Here is a 21,664-nt window from a genome sequence, read left to right as displayed (position 1 = left end):
CATGCGAGGCTCAACAGGCCATGTTTGGATTAGTGCATCTGAAACAGTGCAAGAGGGGGCAGGTGGTGCCATGGGCAACTGGGGGCACAAGGGGTAAGGAAGGAAAGAGGGGGTTTGCCCACACTAAAGTGAAGACCACTGAAATCTATACACTCTGATTTGGGGCTTCCATATGGTTGGAGTCCCAATTCTTATAGCCCAGTTCTTTTTGAATTCTGCCTAGCACAGGAGTCCTAAGACCAACAGATCTGAGTTAAAAGTGAAAATTCCTTGAGGAAGAGGTAGAGGATTAGTAGTAAGTAGGAAGGGAGAGACACAATGTGTTTTATTTACTGTTAATGCAGAACACACAGAAGAGCTGTACAAAAAAGAGCTTCACGACCCAGATAATCACCATGGTGTGATCACTCACCTGGAGCCAGACATCCTGGAAGGTGAAGTCAAGTGGGCCTTAGGAAGCATCACTACGAACAAAGCTAGTGGAGGTGATGGAATTCCAGTTGAGCTATTTCAAATCCTGAAAGATGATGCTGTGAAAGTGCTGCACTCAATATGCCAGCAAATTTGGAAAACTCAGCAGTGGCCACAGGACTGGAAAAGGTCAGTTTTCATTCCAATCCCAAAGAAAGGCAATGCCAAAGAATGCTCAAACTACCGCACAATTGCACTATCTCACACGCTAGTAAAGTAATGCTCAAAATTCTCCAAGCCAGGCTTCAGCAATATGTGAACCGTGAACTTCCAGATGTTCAAGCTGGTTTTACAAAAGGCAGAGGAACCAGAGATCAAATTGCCAACATCCTCTGGATCATCAAAAAAGCAAGAGAGTTCCAGAAAAACATCTATTTCTGCTTTATTGATTGTGCCAAAGCCTTTGACTGTGTGGCTCACAATAAACTGTGGAAAATTCTTCAAGAGATGGGAATACCAGACCACCTGACCTGCCTCTTGAGAAACCTGTATGCAGGTCAGGAAACAACAGTTAGAACTGGACATGGAACAACAGACTGGTTCCAAACAGGAAAAGGAGTACGTCAAGGCTGTATATTGTCACCCTGCTTATTTAACTTATATGCAGAGTACATCATGAGAAACGCTGGGCTGGAAGAAGCACAAACTGGAATCAAGATTGCCAGGAGAAACATCAATAACCTCAGATATGCAGATGACACCACCCTTATGGCAGTAAGTGAAGAGGAACTAAAAAGCCTCTTGATGAAAGTGAAAGAGGAGAGTGAAAAAGTTGGCTTAAAGCTCAACATTCAGAAAACGAAGATCATGGCATCTGGTCCCATCACTTCATGGGAAATAGATGGGGAAACAGTGGAAACAGTGTCAGACTTTATTTTTTGGGGCTCCAAAATCACTGCAGATGGTGATTGCAGCCATGAAATTAAAAGACGCTTACTCCTTGGAAGGAAAGTTATGATCGACCTAGATAGCACATTAAAAAGCAGAGATATTACTTTGCCAACAAATGTTCATCTAGTCAAGGCTATGGTTTTTCCAGTGGTCATGTATGGATGTGAGAGTTGGACTGTGAAGAAAGCTGAGTGCTGAAGAATTGATGCTTTTTAACTGTTGCCTGGACTGCAAGGAGATCCAACCAGTCCATCCTAAAGGAGACCAGTACTGGATGGTCATTGGAAGGACTGATGCTGAGGCTGAAACTCCAATACTTTGGCCACTTCATGCGACGAGTTGACTCACTGGAAAAGACTCTGATGCTGGGAGGGATTGGGGGCAGGAGGAGAAGGGGACGACAGAGGATGAGATGGCTGGATGGCATCACCAACTCGCTGTGCATGAGTCTGAGTGAACTCTGGGAGTTGGTGATGGACAGGGAGGTCTGGCGTGCTGCGATTAATGGGGTCGCAAAGAGTTGGACACGACTGAGTGACTGTCTGAACTGAACTGAACTGAATGCAGTGGATACTGTTTTGGGGATCTGATTGGACACTTTCCATGGGAATCTTTATAACTGAGGGAGGAGGGAACTGGGGCTGGAGAGCAACAGTGGGAAGAGCTGATAAACACCACCAGTACAACAGTGTTGGCTTTCTTGCCAGGATGGAAAACACATGCATCCGCAGTGTGCAAATCACCATCCTCTTCACACCCAGACAGGTGGTGGGTACTGCAAATACCCTGGGGCCCACTGAGGACACTGGAGAGGACACTACTCTTGCAGGAATGTTACTCATTAGAACTGTTTCAACTGTCATGATAACAGTCATTTGGGAGTGAACCTCACACCAATTGTGAAGATGTGTGTAAAATGAATTTATGTAAATTGGATCCCAGTTTTCCTTTGCATATATAAAGGAAGCTTTTTTCCCTCCCCTGAAATAGTTCCTGGCATGTGGTAGGCACTCAAATATTTATTGAATGAATCAATGAAAGAATATTTGTCTTTAAAAGGCACTTAGACTCTCGGCTTCTTTGTTTGCAGAACCTAACTTTCAAATCATCTAACTCATTCACAAAGGGGAGTTCCTTGGTGGCCTAGTGGTTAGGATTCTGAGCTTTCACTGCTGTGACCCGGGTTCAATTCCCTGGTCGGGGAGCCGAGGCCCTGTAAGCTGTGCAGCACAGCCCTTTGGAGGGGGGCGGGAAATCAATGAAAAACATGTGGACAGGGATTGTGGGCCTCTTACCTTCCTGGAAGAGGACAGTAATCAAGGACCAGGGGAGTTTGGGCCTATCACTATCATCAGAAGGCGGTTTGATTGTCATTAGTCAGTCAGCAAGGGCTTGCCTGTGAGCAACTTTGATCTGCAAAAGGCAAGATTGCTAGAATAGTTGATGGTGGAGGCAGGGATATGGGTTTGGGTCAGACTGGGAAGGATGGGAGCCAGACATGGTTATTAGGAATGGCATGGGCAGCTCAGTATATGGGAAATGATCAGATCCAAAGTGGGGAATGGTTTTCTTATTCCCTCCTAGACATGACCATTTTGGGTGAATCACTTCCATTTTGGGGACAGTTTCATCATTTGTAATGAAAACTTGAAGTAGACAATCTTATCCACAAATATTTTGTAATTTACTATAAATTCGGGACTGGCTTCTTGTCTGTTGACTCCCTGTTTTAGGGTGAGATGGGGAGGAACATGGGAGAAGGGAGGGGCTGATGGGGCAACTGAGAGGTCCCAGACATTTGGGGAATTGGTCACTCTTTCAGTGAGGACCTGTGCCTCTTCCCCCACCTCCCTCCCCAGGACCCTAGGGACAGCTCCAAGCAAGACTCGGCCCCAATCTTCCCACTTGTCCAGGAATCCAGTCTACTAGTGAGTCCCCATTAGCACCCTCCCCGCCAGGCCTGCTCTGTCCTTTGGAGGTCAGTTGTCATAACCTTGATGATGGAGCCGAGGCTTCTGCACTGTCCCCTCTGGGGCCTATACTGCTGTTACAATGAGCCCAGGGGCCCACAGAAATTGGAGACAGTGGGCCTGGCCAACCTTTTCCCTGGGTGAGGGGGCTCATACATTCTGGCCTACGATAATGGTATTCACAGAAACAGACGTGATCTCAGCACATCAGACCAAGGCTGGGCCTGGGCAGTGCCCCCTGGATACCTGAGAAGCCACCCCTCCCTGGCCATGGCAGAGGTGGAGGGAGGGTCTTGATCCCTCCCGTCAGCTGAGGCCTCCCATCCTCCCCACCTCCTCGTCACTGTCTTCATGGGCCCCTTTCCTTCTCTTCTTCTTATCTGCCTCCTTTTTCTCCTTCTCTGGGAGGATGTTGTCAATCCAGGCCAGGTCATGCTGGGAAAAGATGAGGTCCAGAAGCCTTCGAACAATGATGAGACCCAGGATCTGTGGTGAGAGTTCAGAGAAAACCATGGGTTCAAGGCCCCAAACTCCAGCATTTTTTTTTCCCCTCCCTCAGTCAGTTCAGGGACTTTTGCTGGTATCTTTGGAACCTTCTCAACACTTCTCCAGTTCAGGGGTGATTCAGCACGCAGCATCACCCCTGAACTCCCCACTGTTGGAGAGGATCCATTTCACATTCCCTGGAGTTGTGGTTTTCAACCTTGGATGCAGATTTATGCTTACTTGTAAACTTACTACAAACACCAATGCCTGGGTTTTTCTGAGGTTCTGTCTTAATCAATCTGTGGGTGAGGCCCACATGTACTTTTATAAAGTTCCCAAGTGACTCTTATGAGCAGCCAGGGTCAAGAAGCACTGACTCAGAGCCCTCAGGATATTTCCGATCTACTCTGTGTCCTCAATTTGGCCCCTAATCCAGCCCTGCAGGCTTTGGGGCCCACCCAGGGCTTCCCCAAAGCATTAGCCCATAGTAACCCCCTCTATTTCCCAGGCCCCGGCAGGGGCAGAGCCCACTGTTCCCCACGGGGACAGATACATGTTGTGGGCTTTTCTTCTTTTCACTTTTAATTTTGGGATAATTTAAAACTTACCCACAATTTCAAGAATAGCCAAAGAATTCTCACATACTTTCCCCAGCCTCTCCAAACAATGACATGTTAATGACATTAAAATTTGAAGTTCTAAATCTCTGATTCTAGCTCTCCCTATCCCATCCCCCCATTCATTTTTCAAATTCAATGTTATTGAAAGGTATATACTTAGCATAGATCTACTTCTGCACTTGGTTTGAATTTTGGCAGTGGGGCACTCAGTCTCCTTGTTGAATTTGCCCAGCTCCATCACACCACAGAGAAGGGGAGTTTGGGTGGCTTTTGCATTCTCACTGAGCCGCCCTGACCTGAGCTGGGTGGAGGCAGGCGTGTGGATTGTCACTACAGTATCCACCCACCACACACAACCTGTGCCCCCTCTAAGCCTCTCCATTCCACCATCAACCCCCTAGCTCCATCTGGCCTGGAGTCACAACCCGAATCTTGATCTGTGCCTGCCTTTGTGACCCCAAGAGAGGCCATTGTGGAGGAGACTAGGGTGGGTCTCCCTGTGGACACCTTCCCTGGCTGAACCTGCAGAACAAGGAGGGAGAAGCCTGTGCCCATCTTACCATGACTGGGAAGATGATGGCGGCCATTGTGGACTTGAGGATCCAGAGCACAGCCAAGCAGAGTATCTGCACCAGGGTGAAGAGGTGGATCCGGCGCAGCGGCACGTGCCGCAGGAAGGCATGGTCTGGCTGGTGCTTGGCGGGCATCAGGAAGAGTTTGCAGCGATCCCAGAACTGGTGAGGACAGTGTGAGTCTCAGCCAGGCCTTGGAGACCCTGCTGGCCCTGCTGGGGGCTTGGATCTGGTAGAATGGGTGCCACAGCAGGGTCTCATTGAGGGGAGCCCCTGGTCAGGTCTCGAGGATGCAAAGGAGGGGGAATGGAGGTCTAGGAGGAGGTATAATGAGATTTTATGGGGGGGTGCTGAGCTCTTGGGGAGGGGTAAAGCCCTGGTTCAGGCCCCAGTAAACACTCCACTTTCAAGGAAAATGCAACTTGAAAGCAACACAAGCTATCTGGTATATCATGGTAAATAGCAAAATGTTTTCTTCTGTACAGCTTGCCTTAGCAGAGAGTGGTAGTGAAATGCTCATAGGAATCAGCGTGATCTGGGTTTTGAGTTCTGAACCTCAGTTTCTTCATCTGTAAACTGAGGACCTAAGGACCTAAGGGTCCTTACCTGGATGCCATTCAGGGAGGCCACACCCATGTAGAGGAAGACTCCATACAGCACTGGCAAAGGGATGTACTGAAACGAGAGGGGAGGCAGAGCTCTGGACTGGGCCACGACCACAGCAGGCTGCTGGCCACTCTGTTCAGGATGGCAGTGTCTGCCAAGTCACGGAGGCAGCCTGGTCAGCCTCGGCTTTCCCCAGGTGTTGAAAGAGTTGGAATTTTGGAGGAATGAAGCATCTGTGACCACATCTGGAGCAAGAGTGTCCGTGGGGGAGGAAATGGTCTCTGGGGCTCTGCTGCCCCTTTTCTAGCCCAGTGAACAGCTGCTCTCCCAGCCTCCCCCCTCCCTGCCCCCAACTTTATGCCCTACAGAAGCCGTGTAGTCCGGCTGAAGATTAACCTGGAACATGGCAAATATCTACAGACTGCTCGTTCGTGCCAGCCCCTTCCCACCTCCAGCCCCAGCTAACGGCCCCCCTAAACTGCACTGCTCAGCTTGCAGGGGGCTGGTGACCCTTGATGAGCTTACCTACTAGTGGGGAGTACCTGCTGAGGAACAAAACTCATGCAACATATACAATCAGGTAAAAAAAGAAGCAGAACAGTGTATGAAGTGACCGCCAATGGGCGACAACCAAGTGCTGATGGTCTCGTGGGTAGCTGTCCTTCCCATCATGCTCTTGGGTAGTTCGCTTTTCCAAACATGGGATCTTATCACTCATACTGGTCTACAGTGGGCACGAGACTCTTTAGAAGATTTCTAAGGTACGTCTCCACTGTGTAAGCTGTGTCTTTCCTTCTTTTCTCCTTCCCTTTACCTGCACGAGGCTGGTTCGCTCCCTCCCAGGGCTGCTGTGCTGAACACTCGCAAGAACACAAAGTACTATATCCAACTTTTAGAAGTCCATTTAAGAATGCTGGCAAATCCAAACAAATCAACAACCTCTCATTTAAAATAAACTAGGCTATTCTTGCCTGGAGAATCCCAGGGACGGGGGAGCCTGGTGGGCTGCTGTCTATGGGGTCACACAGAGTCGGACACGACTGAAGTGACTTAGCAGTAGTAGCAGCAGGCTATTTTTTAAACACAAAGCATGATTTGGACTCACTCTACGACATTTGAACTTAAAGGAAACATGGGTCCATGACATCATTCCATTGGTATATGAGGAGGTTTTTGCCTTATTAAATAAGGCAAAAATTTCAACTCATCAACAGACAATTGGTTTAATAAATGTGGTGGGTATCTTTGTGTATATCTACAGATAAGTATACATCATACATACATACAATGAAATATTATCCTATTACATAGCAATAAAAAATGAAATATTGCCATTTGCACAACATGGATGGACCTAGAGAATATCCATACTAAGTCAGACAAAGACAAATACTATATGACACCACTTACACGTGGAATCTAAAAAATAATACAGATGAATCTGTATAAAACAGAAACAGGCTCACGGACGAAGAAAAGAAATGTACGGTTACCAGAGGGGAAAGGGAGAGGGAGGAATAAATTAGAGTATGGAATTAACAGATACACACTACTGTATATACAACGTTTAAACAACAAGGATCTACAGTACAACACAGGGAACAAGAGTCAATACTTTGTAATAACTTATAATGGAAAATAGTCTGACAAAAAAATCTGGCCTAATCATCCTCAATGGAGAAGGCAATGGCACCCCACTCCAGTACTCTTGTCTGGAAAATCCCATGGATGGAGGAGCCTGGTGGGCTGCAGTCCATGGGGTCGCTAAGAGTCGGGCACGACTGAGTGACTTTACTTTCACTTTTCACTTTCATGCATTGGAGAAGGAAATGGCAACCCACTCCAGTGTTCTTGCCTGGAGAATCCCAGGGACGGGGGAGCCTGGTGGGCTGCTGTCTATGGGGTTGCACAGAGTCGGACATGACTGAAGCGACTTAGCAGACTTAGCAGAATCAGCCTCAAAGTGTGGGAGCAATTAAGAGAGAAATGAAATCTTAAATAAAAGATTAAGCTATAATCTGTAACAACACAAATCTTTTAAAATTTAATTTATTTTGGCTGCACTGGGTCCTAGTCGCTGCGTGTGGTTGAGGACAGTGGGGCTACTCTGGTTGCAGTCTGCAGGCTTCTCACGGCAGCAGCTTCTCTTGTACAGCACATTTTCTTTTCTTTTCTTTTTTGTACAGCACATTTTCAATAGTTGTGGCCCTTGGGCTTAGTTGCCCCACAGCTTGTGGAATCTTCCTGGGACCGGGGATCGAACTCATGTCCCCTGTATTGGCAGGGAGATTCTTAACCACTGGACCACCAGGGAAGTCTGACACATTTAATATGGCTTGAAACTTCTGTTTTGCTCTAACGAGGGTGAAAACCACATCAAACAGAAGAACTGGACTGTCTTAGTTTGCAGTTATCAGTGACTGATTATCATCACCTCATTATTAAGCCTAGGGAATTGTCTCCAGTCTTGTCATTTGTGTATTAAACAGCAAAGACATCACTTTGCTGAGAAAGGTCCATATAGTCAAACTTATGGTTTCTTCCAGTAGTCATGTACAGATGTGAGAGCTGGACCATAAATAAGGCTGAGCACCAAAGAACTGATGCTTTTGAATGTGGTGCTGGAGAAGACTCTTGACAGCCTGTTGGACTGTAAGGAGATCCAACCAGTCAATCCTAAGGGAAATCAATCCTGAATATTCATTGGAAGGACTGATGCTGAAGCTGAAGCTCCAATGCTTTGGCCACCTGATGCGAAGAATCGACTCATTAGAAAAGACCCTGATGCTGGGAAAGATTGAAGGCAAAAAGAGAAGAGGTTGGCAAAGAATGAGATGGTAAGATAGCATCACTGACTCAGTGGACACGAAATTGAGCGACTCTAGGAGATAGTGAAGGACAGGGAAGCCTGGTGTTCTGCAGTCCATGGGATTGCAAAGAGTCAAACACCACTTAGCAACTGAACAACATCTTGTCATTTGCAGGCTGAAAGAGCTTTCTCAGAAAATCCGAAAGGTCTGTGACATTACACTCTGACCAGTGATGGGGTTGTAATCTAGAATTCTAGATTAACTGATGCAAATCTTTCTTGGATATCCAGGGAGGAGCTTTTCTCAAATATTAATGACAGAGTAAAGCGGCAAAAAGGTGCCTCTAGTGTCAGCTTTATACCACTTGCTAAAGCGAAGAACAAGGATCAGGGTCCTACAAACATAAGACCTTCCTATATAATTTGAGTTTGAGACCGTGAGAACAATATGGGGACAAAAGGGGAAGCTTCTGATACGATCAGGAGTTCCTCTGAGGCAGTAGGCAGAAATTCACAATCCTGACAAGCTGTGGCGAGTTGCTAACAAAAAGTAAAACAAGAAAAACCCTTTGGGGCTTGGAATGAACTGAGAATCTGCAAAACTGAGTCTGTAAGACATTTATGCTGCCCAGCAGATACACAGTCACTTCATCCCCCAGTGCCTTTGTTTGGCAAGATAACCAAATATTTGCAAATTGGTGATGGAAGGACTGAAGATTATCACTGATCCTCTAGTAAACATCACTGTATCTAACGTCAGTCTAACCGTTCATTGGTTCAGAGAGATGGGTAGGAGGTGGTTTTGTTCCTTGCTGCTCAAAGTGTGATCTTTGGACCAGCATGATTTGGTACCATTGGTGAGTTTGTTAAAAATGCAGAATTTGGGGCCCCCCACACAGCTACTGAGTCAGTATCTTCATTTAACAAAATTTCCAGATGAATTTTAATACACATGAAAGTTTGAGAAGTCCTAGAACAGAACTCTACTGGGGGAATTGGTACAGAAATAGGTGAAGTTAATAAATGATATACAAACAAAAATAACAATAAAAACACTAACATCTAGGATATAACTTACACCCTCAAAATCTGCAGCATCTTCTCTGTTGGCTACATAGATAAAAACTAAAATTTTCAACTAAAGCATGCTGCTGCTGCTGCTGCTGCTGCTGCTGCTGCTAAGTCGCTTCAGTCGTGTCTGACTCTGTGCAACCCCAGAGATGGCAGCCCAGCAGGCTCCCCCGTCCCTGGGATTCTCCAGGCAAGAACACTGGAGTGGGTTGCCATTTCCTTCTCCAATGCATGAAAGAAAAGGGAAAGTGAAGTCGCTCAATCATGTCTGACTCAACGATCCCATGGACTGCAGCCTACCAGGCTCCTCCGTCCATGGGATTTTCCAGGCAAGAGTACTGGAGTGGGGTGCCATTGCCTTCTCTGCAACTAAAGCATGGCCTTGGGTAAATAGTTCTCTAGTGTGAGTTCTCAATGAGTCTAGTACTTGCCTATGTTGATAGAACTAGGAAAATTTAGAGTTGCAAAAACTTAAACAAGCTTCATGGAATATTTTCTTGATTGGAAATAAATTCTGGGATTCTATCCAGTAACTCAAATCTGTTTTAAAGTTGTATTTTTCTTGAACTGGCTATACCAAATATCTCTACCTAAAAGCAATGTCGCGTTTAGCACTGGTGTCAACCAGTGGCTTCCCTGGTGGCTTGTGGGTAAAGAATCCACCTGCATCGCAAGAGATGTGGGTTCGATCCCTGCGTCAGGAAGATGCCCTGGAGAAGGAAATGGCAACCCACACTCCAGTATTCTTGCCCGGGAAGTCCCATGGACAGGGGAGCCTGGGAGGCTACAGTCCTTGGGATCACAAGAGTTGGACACAACTTAGCGACTAAACAACAGCAACAAACTAATGATAATGCTTCAATCATCGAACAATTTTGAAATCCTTGATATATACCTTGATATAATTACATCAGAAATCTTAAATCTTATGGTAAGACTTTAGATGTCTTTCCTGTTATAAAATGTGTCAAAAAGACTAAATAAAATGATTATATATATATATTTCCACTCATTGTAAAAGAGTGGCAGCCAGATTTTTCAAATCCTTTTGTGATGGAATGCAACAACAGTATCAGAGCATTTGGAGCTATAATAAACCCCATAAAAACTTTGTCATGACAGCTAACGCCATAATGAACATTTCCCCCTAGATGGCACCTCACCCTGTTTACAGAGCTTGTTTTTCTCTTCTTTTTGCTGCACTGCCTGGCTTGTGAGATCAGCTCTCCAACCGGGGATCGAACCCAGGCCACAGCAATGAAAGTGCAAGTCCTAACCACTGGACTGCCAGGGAATTTTCTCATTCCGCCCCCCACAGGGCTGAAATTTTATTAAAATTTTTTTTATTGCAAGATGTTTGCTTTACAATATTGTGCCGGCTTCTGCCATATATCAACATGAATCAGCCACAGATATACATACGTCCCCTCCGCCTTGAGCCTCCCTCCCATCTCCCACCCCATCCCACCCCTCTAGGCTGGCACACAGCACTGGGTTGAGCTCCCTGAGTCACACAGCAAATCCCCACTGGCTCTCTATTCCATACGTGGTGATGTATGTTTCCACGCGACCCTCTCCATTCACCCCGCCCGCTCCCTCCCCCACACAGGCTCAGCAGTGCCATCTTTCTCGATTCCATGCACACGCGTCAATATACAACGTTTGTCTTTCTCTTTCTGACTTCACTCTGTACGATAGGCTCTAGGTTCATCCACCTTATTAAGACTGACAAATGCATTCTTTTTTTTTTAAAGCTGAGTAATATACGTTGTGTATATGTACCACAAACAATAAATGCTGGAGAGGATGTGGAGAAAAGGGAATCCTCTTGCACTGTTGGTGGGAATATAAACTGATAACAACCACTATGGAGAACACTATGGAGATTCCTTAAAAAACTAGGAAAAGAACTACCATATGACCCAGCAATCCCGCTACTGGGCATGGACCCTGAGGAAACCATAACTGAAAGAGAAGCGTGCGCCCCAGTGTTTGCTGCAGCAACACTGCAAGAGCGAGGACGTGGAAGCAGCCTGGATGTCCACTGACACATGAATGGATGTGGAAATTGCGGTGTATATATATACACGCACACACAATGGAATGTCCCTCATTTTAAAAATATCTATTTGTTTATTTGTGCTGGGTCTTAGTTGCGGCATGTGTGGGATCTAGTTTCCTGACCAAGGATTGAATCTGGGCCCCCTGCCCTGGGAGCCCCAGAGTCTTACCCACTGGACCACCGGGATAGTCCCCTCATTTGTTTTTATAAGATGCATAAATTAATAAATACAGTACACAAGCTTTTTGTGTGGAAAATTGCAGCAGAAAGGAGTTTCCATTGCTGCTTACAATAGGAAACTGTATTTTACCAAAGAACGAGCAATGAGGCTACACATCGCTTAAAATATGATCATCAGATGCTTGGGCAATAGCATATCTTATGCACAGAACTATTTTCATCCCAATTACTTTAAGTATATTCCCTGGGCATGCTGTTGATATTTATGTTAAGATAGACAAAATTAGTGAAAAAACAAAAATTTACTAAAATTAGGGCTTGCCTGGTGGCTCAGATGGTAAAGAATCCGCCTGCATGTGGGAGACTTGGGTTCGATCCCTGGGTTGGGAAGATCCCCTGGAGGAGGGCATGGCAGCCCACTCCAGTATTCTTGCCTGGAGAATCCAATGGGCAGAGAAGCCTGGTGGGCTATAGTCTGTGGGGTCACAAAGAGTCAGACACGACTGAGCGACTAAGCACAGCCCACGGCAAACGTGAGTTCAAAACCCTAGAAGAGTGATACTCATAATGTGTCCATGAGATAACTGATAAAATGCAAATGGAACAAAAGGAGGGAAATGAGTGGGGTTTTCTAATTGCTTTATGTTCCATTCAAATACAAGAGCTTGTGAGAAATGACTAAATAAATAACTGAACAATCACCAGCTGGGGCACAGTAGTCACTCTCTCACAGGGAGGCAGACACTGCATCTGCAGTGTTCGTAGGAACTCTTGGCTCCTAAAGTGCCTGTTGGAGCTTTTTTAACACACACACTCAGCTGTTGGACAGTATTGGGATTGACAGGCACAATGGTTCTTTGGAAGCCCCTCCATAAAAGCAAATATTCCCTGATCATTTAAAATATTCTTTTAAATTAACAAAACATCCCTCTCTCCCCCATTGTATGTAATCTGTTTCCTGCAAAATGGAAACATCCCTTAAAAAAATTATTCAATACTGTTTGGTTGTGTTCAGCACCAATTCTCAAGCCAGAAATTTTTCCCATCATAAATCAATTAACATCATGGTTCATTAGTCTTTTTTTTTTTTTTTCACAAGCTCACCCCTGAATGAGCCATTCTGGGAGATATATGCTCCAAATATATTCCTTATCGTTATCACCTCTTCCAGCTGATCTAATGGGACTATTTGAAGCTATAGTAGGAGGAAAAAGTCACTTATGTGCCCAAGACATGCAAGACAGAGGAGCAGAACACAGGCCCCAAGAGCAGTGACAGAAGCCTCCCCTGTAAGTTTAAACTTCAGAAAACATGTGAACGAGGAGGCCAACAACCGCAAAATGGAAAAAGCCAACTTAAGAAGCTACTGATTTAAGCAAGGATGGAATTTGGCAAGGGTGGAAATGTCCTCCAGAAAGGTGAGGGTGGACCCTGGGAGGGGTAAGAAAGAGCAATGAGGATGGCCTGGTGCTGACAGTAAAAGTGAAGTGGCTCAGTCGTGTCTGACTCTTGCGACCCCATGGATTGGGGCCTACCGGGCTCCTGTGTCCATGGAATTTTCCAGGCAAGAGTACTGGAGTGAGGTGCCATTGCCTTCTCTAGGGGATCTTCCTGACCTAGGGATTGAACCCAGGTCTCCCACATTGTAGGCAGACGCTTTACCATCTGAGCCACCAGAGAAGTCCAGGGAACAGAGATGTAAAGGATACAATATTACAGAAAACAGTAGTGATGACGGGATATCTTTGGCCTATTAGGGGCCATGTGGAGAGCCTGTTCCGCGCTCTGAAGCATCAGGCCAGTGCCTTCGCAGATGGACAGGGCCCTCGCAGAGGGTGCGGAGCCTCACCTGCAGGATAGGAGCCAGGAAGACAGAGATCCCTGTCAGGATGAAGACGATGGTGCCAGTCACTCTCTGTTCCCTGGCAGAGAAGAGCACATGGTCAGGGTGGGCTGGGAGGTGCTCTGTGACATTCCAGCCTTCTGTGGGCACTTGAAGGCTGTGTCCAAGGCCCTGGGCTCTGCCTTGCTCTCCCATTCCAGAGAGTAAACCAGTGACCTGAGGACAAGCTGCCCAGCACATGGGTAGAGGGTGAATCTGACTGAGGTGAGGGCATTTGTAGGGTTCTTCAGGAGGCTGTTCAGGGCGTGCTTGAGCCAGACCGACTTGGCTCTAATCCTGGCTCTGCCACTTACTAGCCATGTGGCATCAGTCAAGGTCCTAAACGTCTTCAGCATCAGGAGAATGTACTTCATGGCGCCCACCTGAGGGGTTGCTGTGCGGATGAAGTGGGAGATGAAGTGTTCATTATCCCTGCCTATCAACTGTAATAGGACCTCACGTCTGTGGGACATGACTGATGAGGATGTAGGGGAAGGGGGCCAGGCTGCTGGCAGAGCAGGTACGGGGGCTGCAGGGCAGGTGTGTTTTCTGGAGTGCTCAGACACAGGCACAAGCCTGGAGGGAGCTTGGGGCTCTGTGGCAGACTGCTCAGGCCCAGACATCTGGGGCTTGGGGATCCAGGAGAGGACGCTGCCCTGACCCCAGGAACCTCGCTCAGGACCTGCTGGGTGGCCCAGGTATTCTCAAGCCATGGGCAGAAGTTCTTAGGACAGCCATGTATGAGAACATCAGTGTCTGATGTGGGCTCACCCCAGAGTTCCTAAGGGGTGGAAGACGCACTTCCCTGCCTGAAACAGGTCAAGGACCTGACTTGGGCATGAGCGGAGGGGCAAGGGAAGGAACATAAGTGACAGGCCATGGGCCACAGCCCAGGGGTAGAAGTGGTCCCGGAAAGGCTTTCTGGAGGAATGAGATTGAGCGAGACGTGAACCCTGATTTGGGGGGTTTGAGGGATGGCATGGCAGGGAATCTTAAAGAGGGGACAAAAATCAGGTCAGAAGATGCTCTGTGGGAACCCTTGAGTGGCCTATATAAGCAAGAAGGAGACTGTGACGGGGCTGGTGTGCATGCTGGGAGTCTGTTAAAAAGATGCTACAACAGCTGAAGTTTTGTCTTCCTCTTCCCTCCCTTCAGAGCTATCACTCCTATCCCTGTGGCTCTGGATTGTTAGAGAAGGGGCCCTATTCACCCAAATACCTCGATGGTAAAAACCCCCTTCCCCACCCCCCAGACTGACCCCAACTCTGGCTCAGGTGGTCCCCAGGCCCTGACCTTCACCTACCTGACCCCCAGGAACTGGGGCTGCTCCCCAGGGGCGCTGGTCTCTGTCTCCATCTTGAGGCTGTCGATGTGGGCAATGGAGATGACCGTGGCAGCCACGTACCAGGGGAGCCCCATGAAGGAGCAGAGAGCCATGAGGGTGCCCACCCAGAACAGGTCCAGATGGTAGCCAGCCGCCTTCTGCAGAGGCAGTGGGAGGGAGGAAGCTGTCTAGGGAGCCTGCTCCCAGCCACCTGTTGGGTGGGGTGGGAGAGACAGAACTCTCCCAAAGCAGCCATTTTGCAGAAGAGGTTTTGAGGGCTCTCCTCAGCCTTCTGGATAGCACTCTGGAAGGACTGCCGCCCTAAGGTGGTCAGGCCTTACCACCCCCAGAGTTTGGTGAACCAGGGAACTGATGCAGGTCAGGGAGGAGAGGTGTTCAGGCTCGGAGAGGCCCTGGGTTTGGGTCCTTGGGAAGCAGGGCCTTCTACCCAGCAAAGCAATATCTCTACAATTCCCTAATGAGAAGCCCCAAATGGGGCATGTCTAGCCCAGGCCTAGAGTGGTCCAGATTGGGATGGGGGAGAGGATAGCTGGAGTCTCCTCAGACCCAGAGGCAGGGAGAGGAGCTGGAGGGGCCAGGAAGGCGAAGAATGCTCCTCTGTCTATGGTTCTGGAACAAAATCCCCTTGTTAGCATCTGTTCAGACTTCCGAGTTCAATGTCGGGAGACAGAGTTGGGAAAGTCACTTTGGGAGAAGCGAGAAGCGCATGCCCAGGGGCCCAACCTGCGTTTGGTCCTGGCCCTTTTGGCTTTATCCACATCTGGAGGTCACATTCCCCTGCCCCCCTCCCCCCATCCCCCCAGAACTCCAGTCTCCTGCCCTCATACTTGCTTCACAAATGGCCCAACATTTCACAAGAAGCAACACCTCCCTCCTTCATCCCTTCTGACTCTATGCGAAGAGGCTGTGCCCCTGCCTCCTAGCACCAGGCTTACCCTCAGCTTGTTCTCCTTCCGGTTGACTATGACGGCAGTGATCTGCTGGTCCATGAAGATCAGGATGGTCACCAGCAGGGCGGGCAGGATGCTCGCTAGGTACACCCACCACGGGTTCTTCCCAAAGGGGGCCACGAACCAGCCTCGGTCAGGCCGTGTGGGCTGAACAGAGCAAAGGAGAGGCCCTTTCCTCTCTCCCTTGTCCTGGAGCACTTGTTGTCTGGCCCACTGTCCCAGACCTCTGCTATTCCCACACCTGGAGTACTTTTCAAGTATATTCTTTCTCCTTAAAGCATTAGGCACCTGCAACTTTAAAGAGATCCAGGAGGCACAGGGGTCTTGGGAAGGATGTGGTGTCTACAGAACAAAGGAGATGATTTGTTGCAGCTGCCCTGGGCTTGTTTGGGAAACAGGGTGGTGGAGAGTCAGAGGATGTTGGGAGAGAGTTTGTGGTCACTAATTGCAAAATATGCTAACAAGAAATGGGAATGAGACCTAAAAGCAAGAAAAGAGAAAATGAGAGGCCCAGTGCCTGGCACTTTCTGCCTCTCCTCTGAGTCATCTGTCTGGGGAGTGTTATAGTGTTGTCTGTAAAATACCAGACATTAATTCAGACTTGAATATTGAGAATAAGGCATTATCTGTGCAGGAGCTGGGCTGAAGTTTATACTCTGCTTATTTAAGAGAAAGAAGTACTTTAAATTTCAAGGCCAACATGAGTTTTTAGGAGATGTTAAAACTGAAATAATGTTGCAAAAGTCAAGCCCTCAAAAGTAGGGAGGGTCAGTTCTAGAACCTCTACCTCCCAGTTCAGTTTAGGTGGGCGGTGCTCCTTGTGAGGGAGCAGGGCTCAAGCAGAGCTACAAGCAAATAGCACCAACTCTGGACTAATGGCTCAGTCAGTAAAGGATTCGCCTATAGCACAGAAGACCCAGGTTCAATCCCTGGGTTGGGAAGATCCCCTGGAGAAGGAAATGCCAACCCACTCCAGTATTCTTGCCTGGAAAATCCCATGGACAGAGGAGCCTGGTGGGCTACAGTTCATGGGGTCACAAGAATTGGACACCACTTAGCAAGTAAACCACCACTACTAATGGGAAATTTATGGAACTTACGCAGGCCCTGGAAGCTCCTGGAGGACTTGTTAAAATGCAGAGTGCTGAACGCCACCCCCAGATTTCCAGAGCACACTCTGAGGATCATTGGTTTGTGTTTGTTTTGCTCACCTTGCAAGATCTCATTTCCCTGACCAGGAACTGATCCTGGGCCATGGTGTGACAGCCCAGCATCCCAACCACTAAGCTACCAGGGAACTCTCGAGGATCACTGTTTTAAAGGACCATTTTCAACAGATCCCAAGTGGCTCATCTTACAGACTACCATGAGTGAAGGAATTGTAGACCCATAAGTGGAAATCAAGGGGCCTCAGCTGGACTGGAGCGTGGATTCCAGCACCTTCCCTTTATCCTGTGGCTACACAGCAGAAATTCATCATGGATCTATCTGCAAGCCACCACCTCAAAGGACTGCCCCCAGGAGTCTGTGTAGTGAAAGTGTGAAGCATATACAGAGAACCAATGTGGTCTCTTGGCTGAGTACATTAAAAACTTGATCAGCATAGAGGGGAGGAGATCTGCAGCTGGGGGGCAGGCAGAAAAAATGCCCAGAGCAGGGTTCCAGAGCAAACCTTAATTTCGCTGGGCACCAGCAGCTTGGGGGTTGCCAAGCCAAAACAGGCATCAATTCCACAGAAGAGCAGGATGGAGAAGATGATGGAAAAGTCAGCTATTAGGGCGCGAACCTGCAAAAGAGAGATGAGCACGTCAGAGAAGCTCCTGCCCACTCCGGGCAGATATCATCCTCTAGCAGCAAAGAGGAGAACTGCTGAGAGCCTGAGCTCCAGAGTCAGAACACCCATCTTCAGCTGTCTCAGAGAGGGCCAGTTGTTCTCTAAGCTGGATGAACTTGGTGACATTCCCACCCATTGCTTTTTTGTCTCCAACACCTGGTTTTCCAAAACCTTTGTGTTTTTACCAATCTGACAGCTGTGAAATGGCTATGCTCTTACTCTTCTCTGCAACACTGAATTTCAAGAGGCAATGTGGTGGTTTGTAAGTAATTTGACAGCGGAAAAGGTGGTGGTTTTTTAAAAGTCTTCATTGAGTTTGTTACAATACTGCTTCTATTTTATGTTTTGGTTTTTTGGCCACAAGGCATGTGGGATCTTAGCTCCAACCAAGAATCGAACTTGCACCCCCTGCAGTGGAAGGCAAAGTCTTAACCACTGGTTCACCAGGGAAGTCCCAGGACTTTGATTTACTGCATTTGTGTTGCAAGTACACTACTTTTCACTCAAGTTGTATTTTGTAAAGGCCACATAAAAGATTCTTTAGAAAGAGTAAATAGGTAAAAAAAAAAAAAAAATGAAGAACCTAAGAATAAATCTAATAAAAAATGTGCAAGACCTCAAGATCAAAACTTATAAAACACTATGAAGAGGAAAAAACACCTTAATAAATGGCAAGGCATACCACATTCATGGGAGCTTCCCTGGTAGCTCAGCTGGTAAAGAATTGCCTGCAGTGCAGGAGACCTGGGTTCGACCCCTGGGTTGGGAAGATCCCCTGGAGGAGGGCATGGCAACCCACTTCAGTATTCTTGCCTGGAGACTCCCATGGGCAGAGGAGCCTGGCAGACTATAGTCCATGGGGTCGCAAAGAGTCAGACACGATTGAGTGACTAAGCACAGCACAGCATACCATATTCATGGATCAGAAGACTCAGAATTTCTCCTCAAGTTGACATTTAGAGTCAACATAATTCTATCAAAATTCCAACAAGTTTTTATTTTGGTGAAATTTAAGATTCTACAATTTATGTGGAAATGCAAAAGGCCAAGGCATTATTGGAAAAAAAGGACAAGGAGGGAAAGTTTGGTCTGTAAGATATACATATGTATTAATCAGTCTTATAAATGAAGACTGATATTGACATAAAATAAATCAGTGAAACAGAATAGAAAGCTTAGAAACAGATCCCATCACATATGAACATTTGATATATAGCCAGGGACACACTGCTTCCCTTGTGGTTCAGCTGGTAAAGAATCCTGTAATGCAGGAGACCTGGGTTCCATCCCTAGGTTGGGGAGATCCCCTGGAGAAGGGAAAGGCTACCCATTCCAGTATTCTGGCCTGGAGAATTCCATGGACTACAGTCCATGGGGTCGCAAAGAGCTGGACATGACTGAGCGACTTTCACTTTCAAGGGAAGCACTGCAGAGCAGTGGGGAAGGGATAGCCTCTCTTTTTTAAAAAAAAAAAAAGTGCTTGAGCGATTGGCTATCAAAATAAAACCACTCTCTCACGCTTAACATCAGAAGCAATCCCGGAAAATTACGGATTTAACATGAAAGGAAAAACAATGAAGCTTTTAGAAGATAACAGAATATTTCCTATCCAATATTTTCTTTGAGGAAAAATTTGATATATTTGATTACAGTGAAGCTAAGAATCTCCATTAATCAAAATATACCATTAAGGAACTTCCCTGGTGGTCCTGTGGTTGGGAGTCTGCCTGTCAATGCAGAGGACACGGGAAGATCCGACATGCCGCCAGAGCAACTAAACCCATGCTCCGCGATAAGAGCAGCCACCGCAATGAGAAGCCTGTGCACCACAGCTAGGGAGTAGCCCCTGCTCACTGCAACTAGAGAAAGCCCCTGTGCAGCAATGAAGACCCAGCGCAGCCAAAAAAAGAAAGGAGATACCATTAGCAAAGTAGCAAAGCCAGGCGTAGAGCAGGAGAAGATATATGATCACAAACAAGTTTCTATCCAGACTGTACAACAAGTTGCAAATTGGAAAGAGAAAGACAATCCGGTTGAACATATGCAAGAAATTGAAACAGCCTCTTACAAGAAGAAAGTCAATGGTCTTACAGCCAATAAACACATGAAAAGATTTTCAACTTATTAGTCGCTGGGGAAATAAAATGAAGAAAACCACAATATGCTACTAGGCTAAAAAAAAAAGTCTGGTAATATCGAGTGTTGTCATGGAGATTTGACAACAAAGGAACCCAGTTCTCTCTGACTACAAAGTCTGTGCTCTTAACGAAAAAACCCTCAGTGAGCAAGAGCTGATGTGGACCCATCACCTGGACCAGAACCCTCTCAGGGATTCAGCAGAGGCTGCCACGTGAACTGTCTGACTAGAGGCCCCCTTCTAATTGCAGGGTGAAGTTACCTTCGTGGGGAAATAGCGGCTGAATTTGAACTTCTTCAGGGTCAGGGTCATGGAGTACGTCCCGAAGAAAAGGATGAAGGACATGAGGGCCAGGTCTGGGATGAACTGGCAGGAGTCCCCAAGTAGGCGCCCACCATAGTTCAAACACTCCTTTTTGCTCAGCAGGGACCAGTCCAGCGCTGTGAGGTTAAGGGGGTTGTACTTGGAGACCAAGACAGGAGAGAAAGAGTCAGGCCCTTCCTGGTAGGTCAGCTGTGTCCCCCCACCTGCAGCTTCCAAGCAGCCCACACAGCCCTCCCATGCTGGCGGGGGGCCCAGCTCTCCTGCCCCATGATGGTGCCCAGCAACAGTTATGCTTCTGGGGACAGGCTATTTCAAGGAACGACAAGCAGGAAGCTCCCTGGGAAGGTCAGAAGCTGACACATGCTTCTTCATTGTGTTCTAGGAGGTACTGCTGTGTTAGGAGGAAAAATGCAGGTCTGGCTCCCATCCCAGTCAGTCAACCGTGGGTCCTGTCCACACCACCCTCCTGGAGTGTCTCACATGTATCCTCCCTTTCCTTCCTCTTCGAACGCCCTTTCACATACTGGGGCTCACACCCCACCCTTGTCAGACCTCTGCGAGGTTAGTCACTTCAGTCACTTGACCTTTGGTGTCCCAGATGCTTAAAATCCAGGGCACACAAAACAATTACATATGTGTATATAATATACATTCCTATACATATTCATATATATGTGTTCCTAAGTATGTACGTGTACATACATTCATATACATGTCTCTAAGTATAATAAAAGGAGAGTAATTTATTTAAAAATTTATATTTTGAAAAGTTAATGTGCAAATATTCAGGAACCCACATAATGAACGACACAGATGCTTGCCACTAGCCATTATCTATGCTTGTATTAAGAGACGTGTGGTAGTTTGATATAACGAAGGTCCCCAATGAATCAGGCCACCCTATGTTCACAAGCCTTTGCAATGTGATACCCACAGTTCTCCGACAGACAAAAGCCCTTAAATGTCTGAAATAAGAGGAAAGGACTTACCAGAGAAGTGTTGGTATTTGGTGGCAGCGTGGCTGAAGCATTGAACAGGGTTGTATTCGCTGCGGATGAGCAAAGGGCATGGGGAAGGGTCATCAACTGCGGGGTGGGGAGCTTGCACCCCACCCCGGGCCCCGCCCTTTCATATTTCCTTCCGGTTCCTTAGGGCTAAAGACTGGTTTTCACTGTGAGGGTAGCTGCCCCGCTTCACTCTTCTCACTTTGCCTGGTGAGGGACCCTAGGCCACAGTTCTGATAGACTAGCTGCATCAGGATAGGACAGATCCTGTCTGATCTCAAAGGGCTGGCTTTAAAAACTGCTGCCAAGACAAAACTCTAACACAAGTGGGTAAATAATGTGCCTTATGAAACCCTACCACTCACCTGACCAATGTCTCTGCTCTTAGACTGTAAAAAACATTTTCAAAGAACTTACCCTTTGCCATGCGTTATGCCAAACGCTTAAACA

The 21,664-nt window shown here is 47.2% G+C and overlaps 2 protein-coding genes across 6 annotated transcripts in view; one reads left to right on the top strand and one right to left on the bottom strand.

Annotated features, from left to right (window-relative positions):
• The window catches only part of MTHFD2 (methylenetetrahydrofolate dehydrogenase (NADP+ dependent) 2, methenyltetrahydrofolate cyclohydrolase), a 30,865-nt gene extending 28,441 nt beyond the window's left edge, over positions 1–2,424 (top strand). Inside the window, exon 9 of the transcript XR_011569208.1 lies at positions 345–2,424. The gene's annotated coding sequence lies outside the window, so the exon portion shown is untranslated. The remainder of the gene's footprint in view (positions 1–344) is intronic.
• The window catches only part of SLC4A5 (solute carrier family 4 member 5), a 138,034-nt gene that overhangs the window by 4,385 nt on the left and 111,985 nt on the right, over positions 1–21,664 (bottom strand). For all 5 annotated transcript variants that reach the window (XM_070798418.1, XM_070798420.1, XM_070798419.1 and 2 more), the window contains 9 exons: positions 21,200–21,258; positions 20,148–20,348; positions 17,588–17,701; positions 15,901–16,062; positions 14,924–15,102; positions 13,588–13,660; positions 5,617–5,685; positions 4,999–5,172; positions 3,666–3,818 (listed from right to left, as the gene is read on the bottom strand). In XM_070798418.1, coding sequence (XP_070654519.1) covers positions 3,666–3,818; positions 4,999–5,172; positions 5,617–5,685; positions 13,588–13,660; positions 14,924–15,102; positions 15,901–16,062; positions 17,588–17,701; positions 20,148–20,348; positions 21,200–21,258 — 1,184 coding nt within the window. The remainder of the gene's footprint in view (positions 1–3,665; positions 3,819–4,998; positions 5,173–5,616; positions 5,686–13,587; positions 13,661–14,923; positions 15,103–15,900; positions 16,063–17,587; positions 17,702–20,147; positions 20,349–21,199; positions 21,259–21,664) is intronic.

The sequence above is a fragment of the Bos indicus genome, chromosome 11 (genome assembly GCF_029378745.1).
Source record: "Bos indicus isolate NIAB-ARS_2022 breed Sahiwal x Tharparkar chromosome 11, NIAB-ARS_B.indTharparkar_mat_pri_1.0, whole genome shotgun sequence".
NCBI classification, from domain to species: Eukaryota; Metazoa; Chordata; class Mammalia; order Artiodactyla; family Bovidae; genus Bos; species Bos indicus.
The sequence above is the reverse complement of the archived record's forward strand: the minus strand, read 5'-3'. Positions and strand labels throughout refer to the sequence as shown.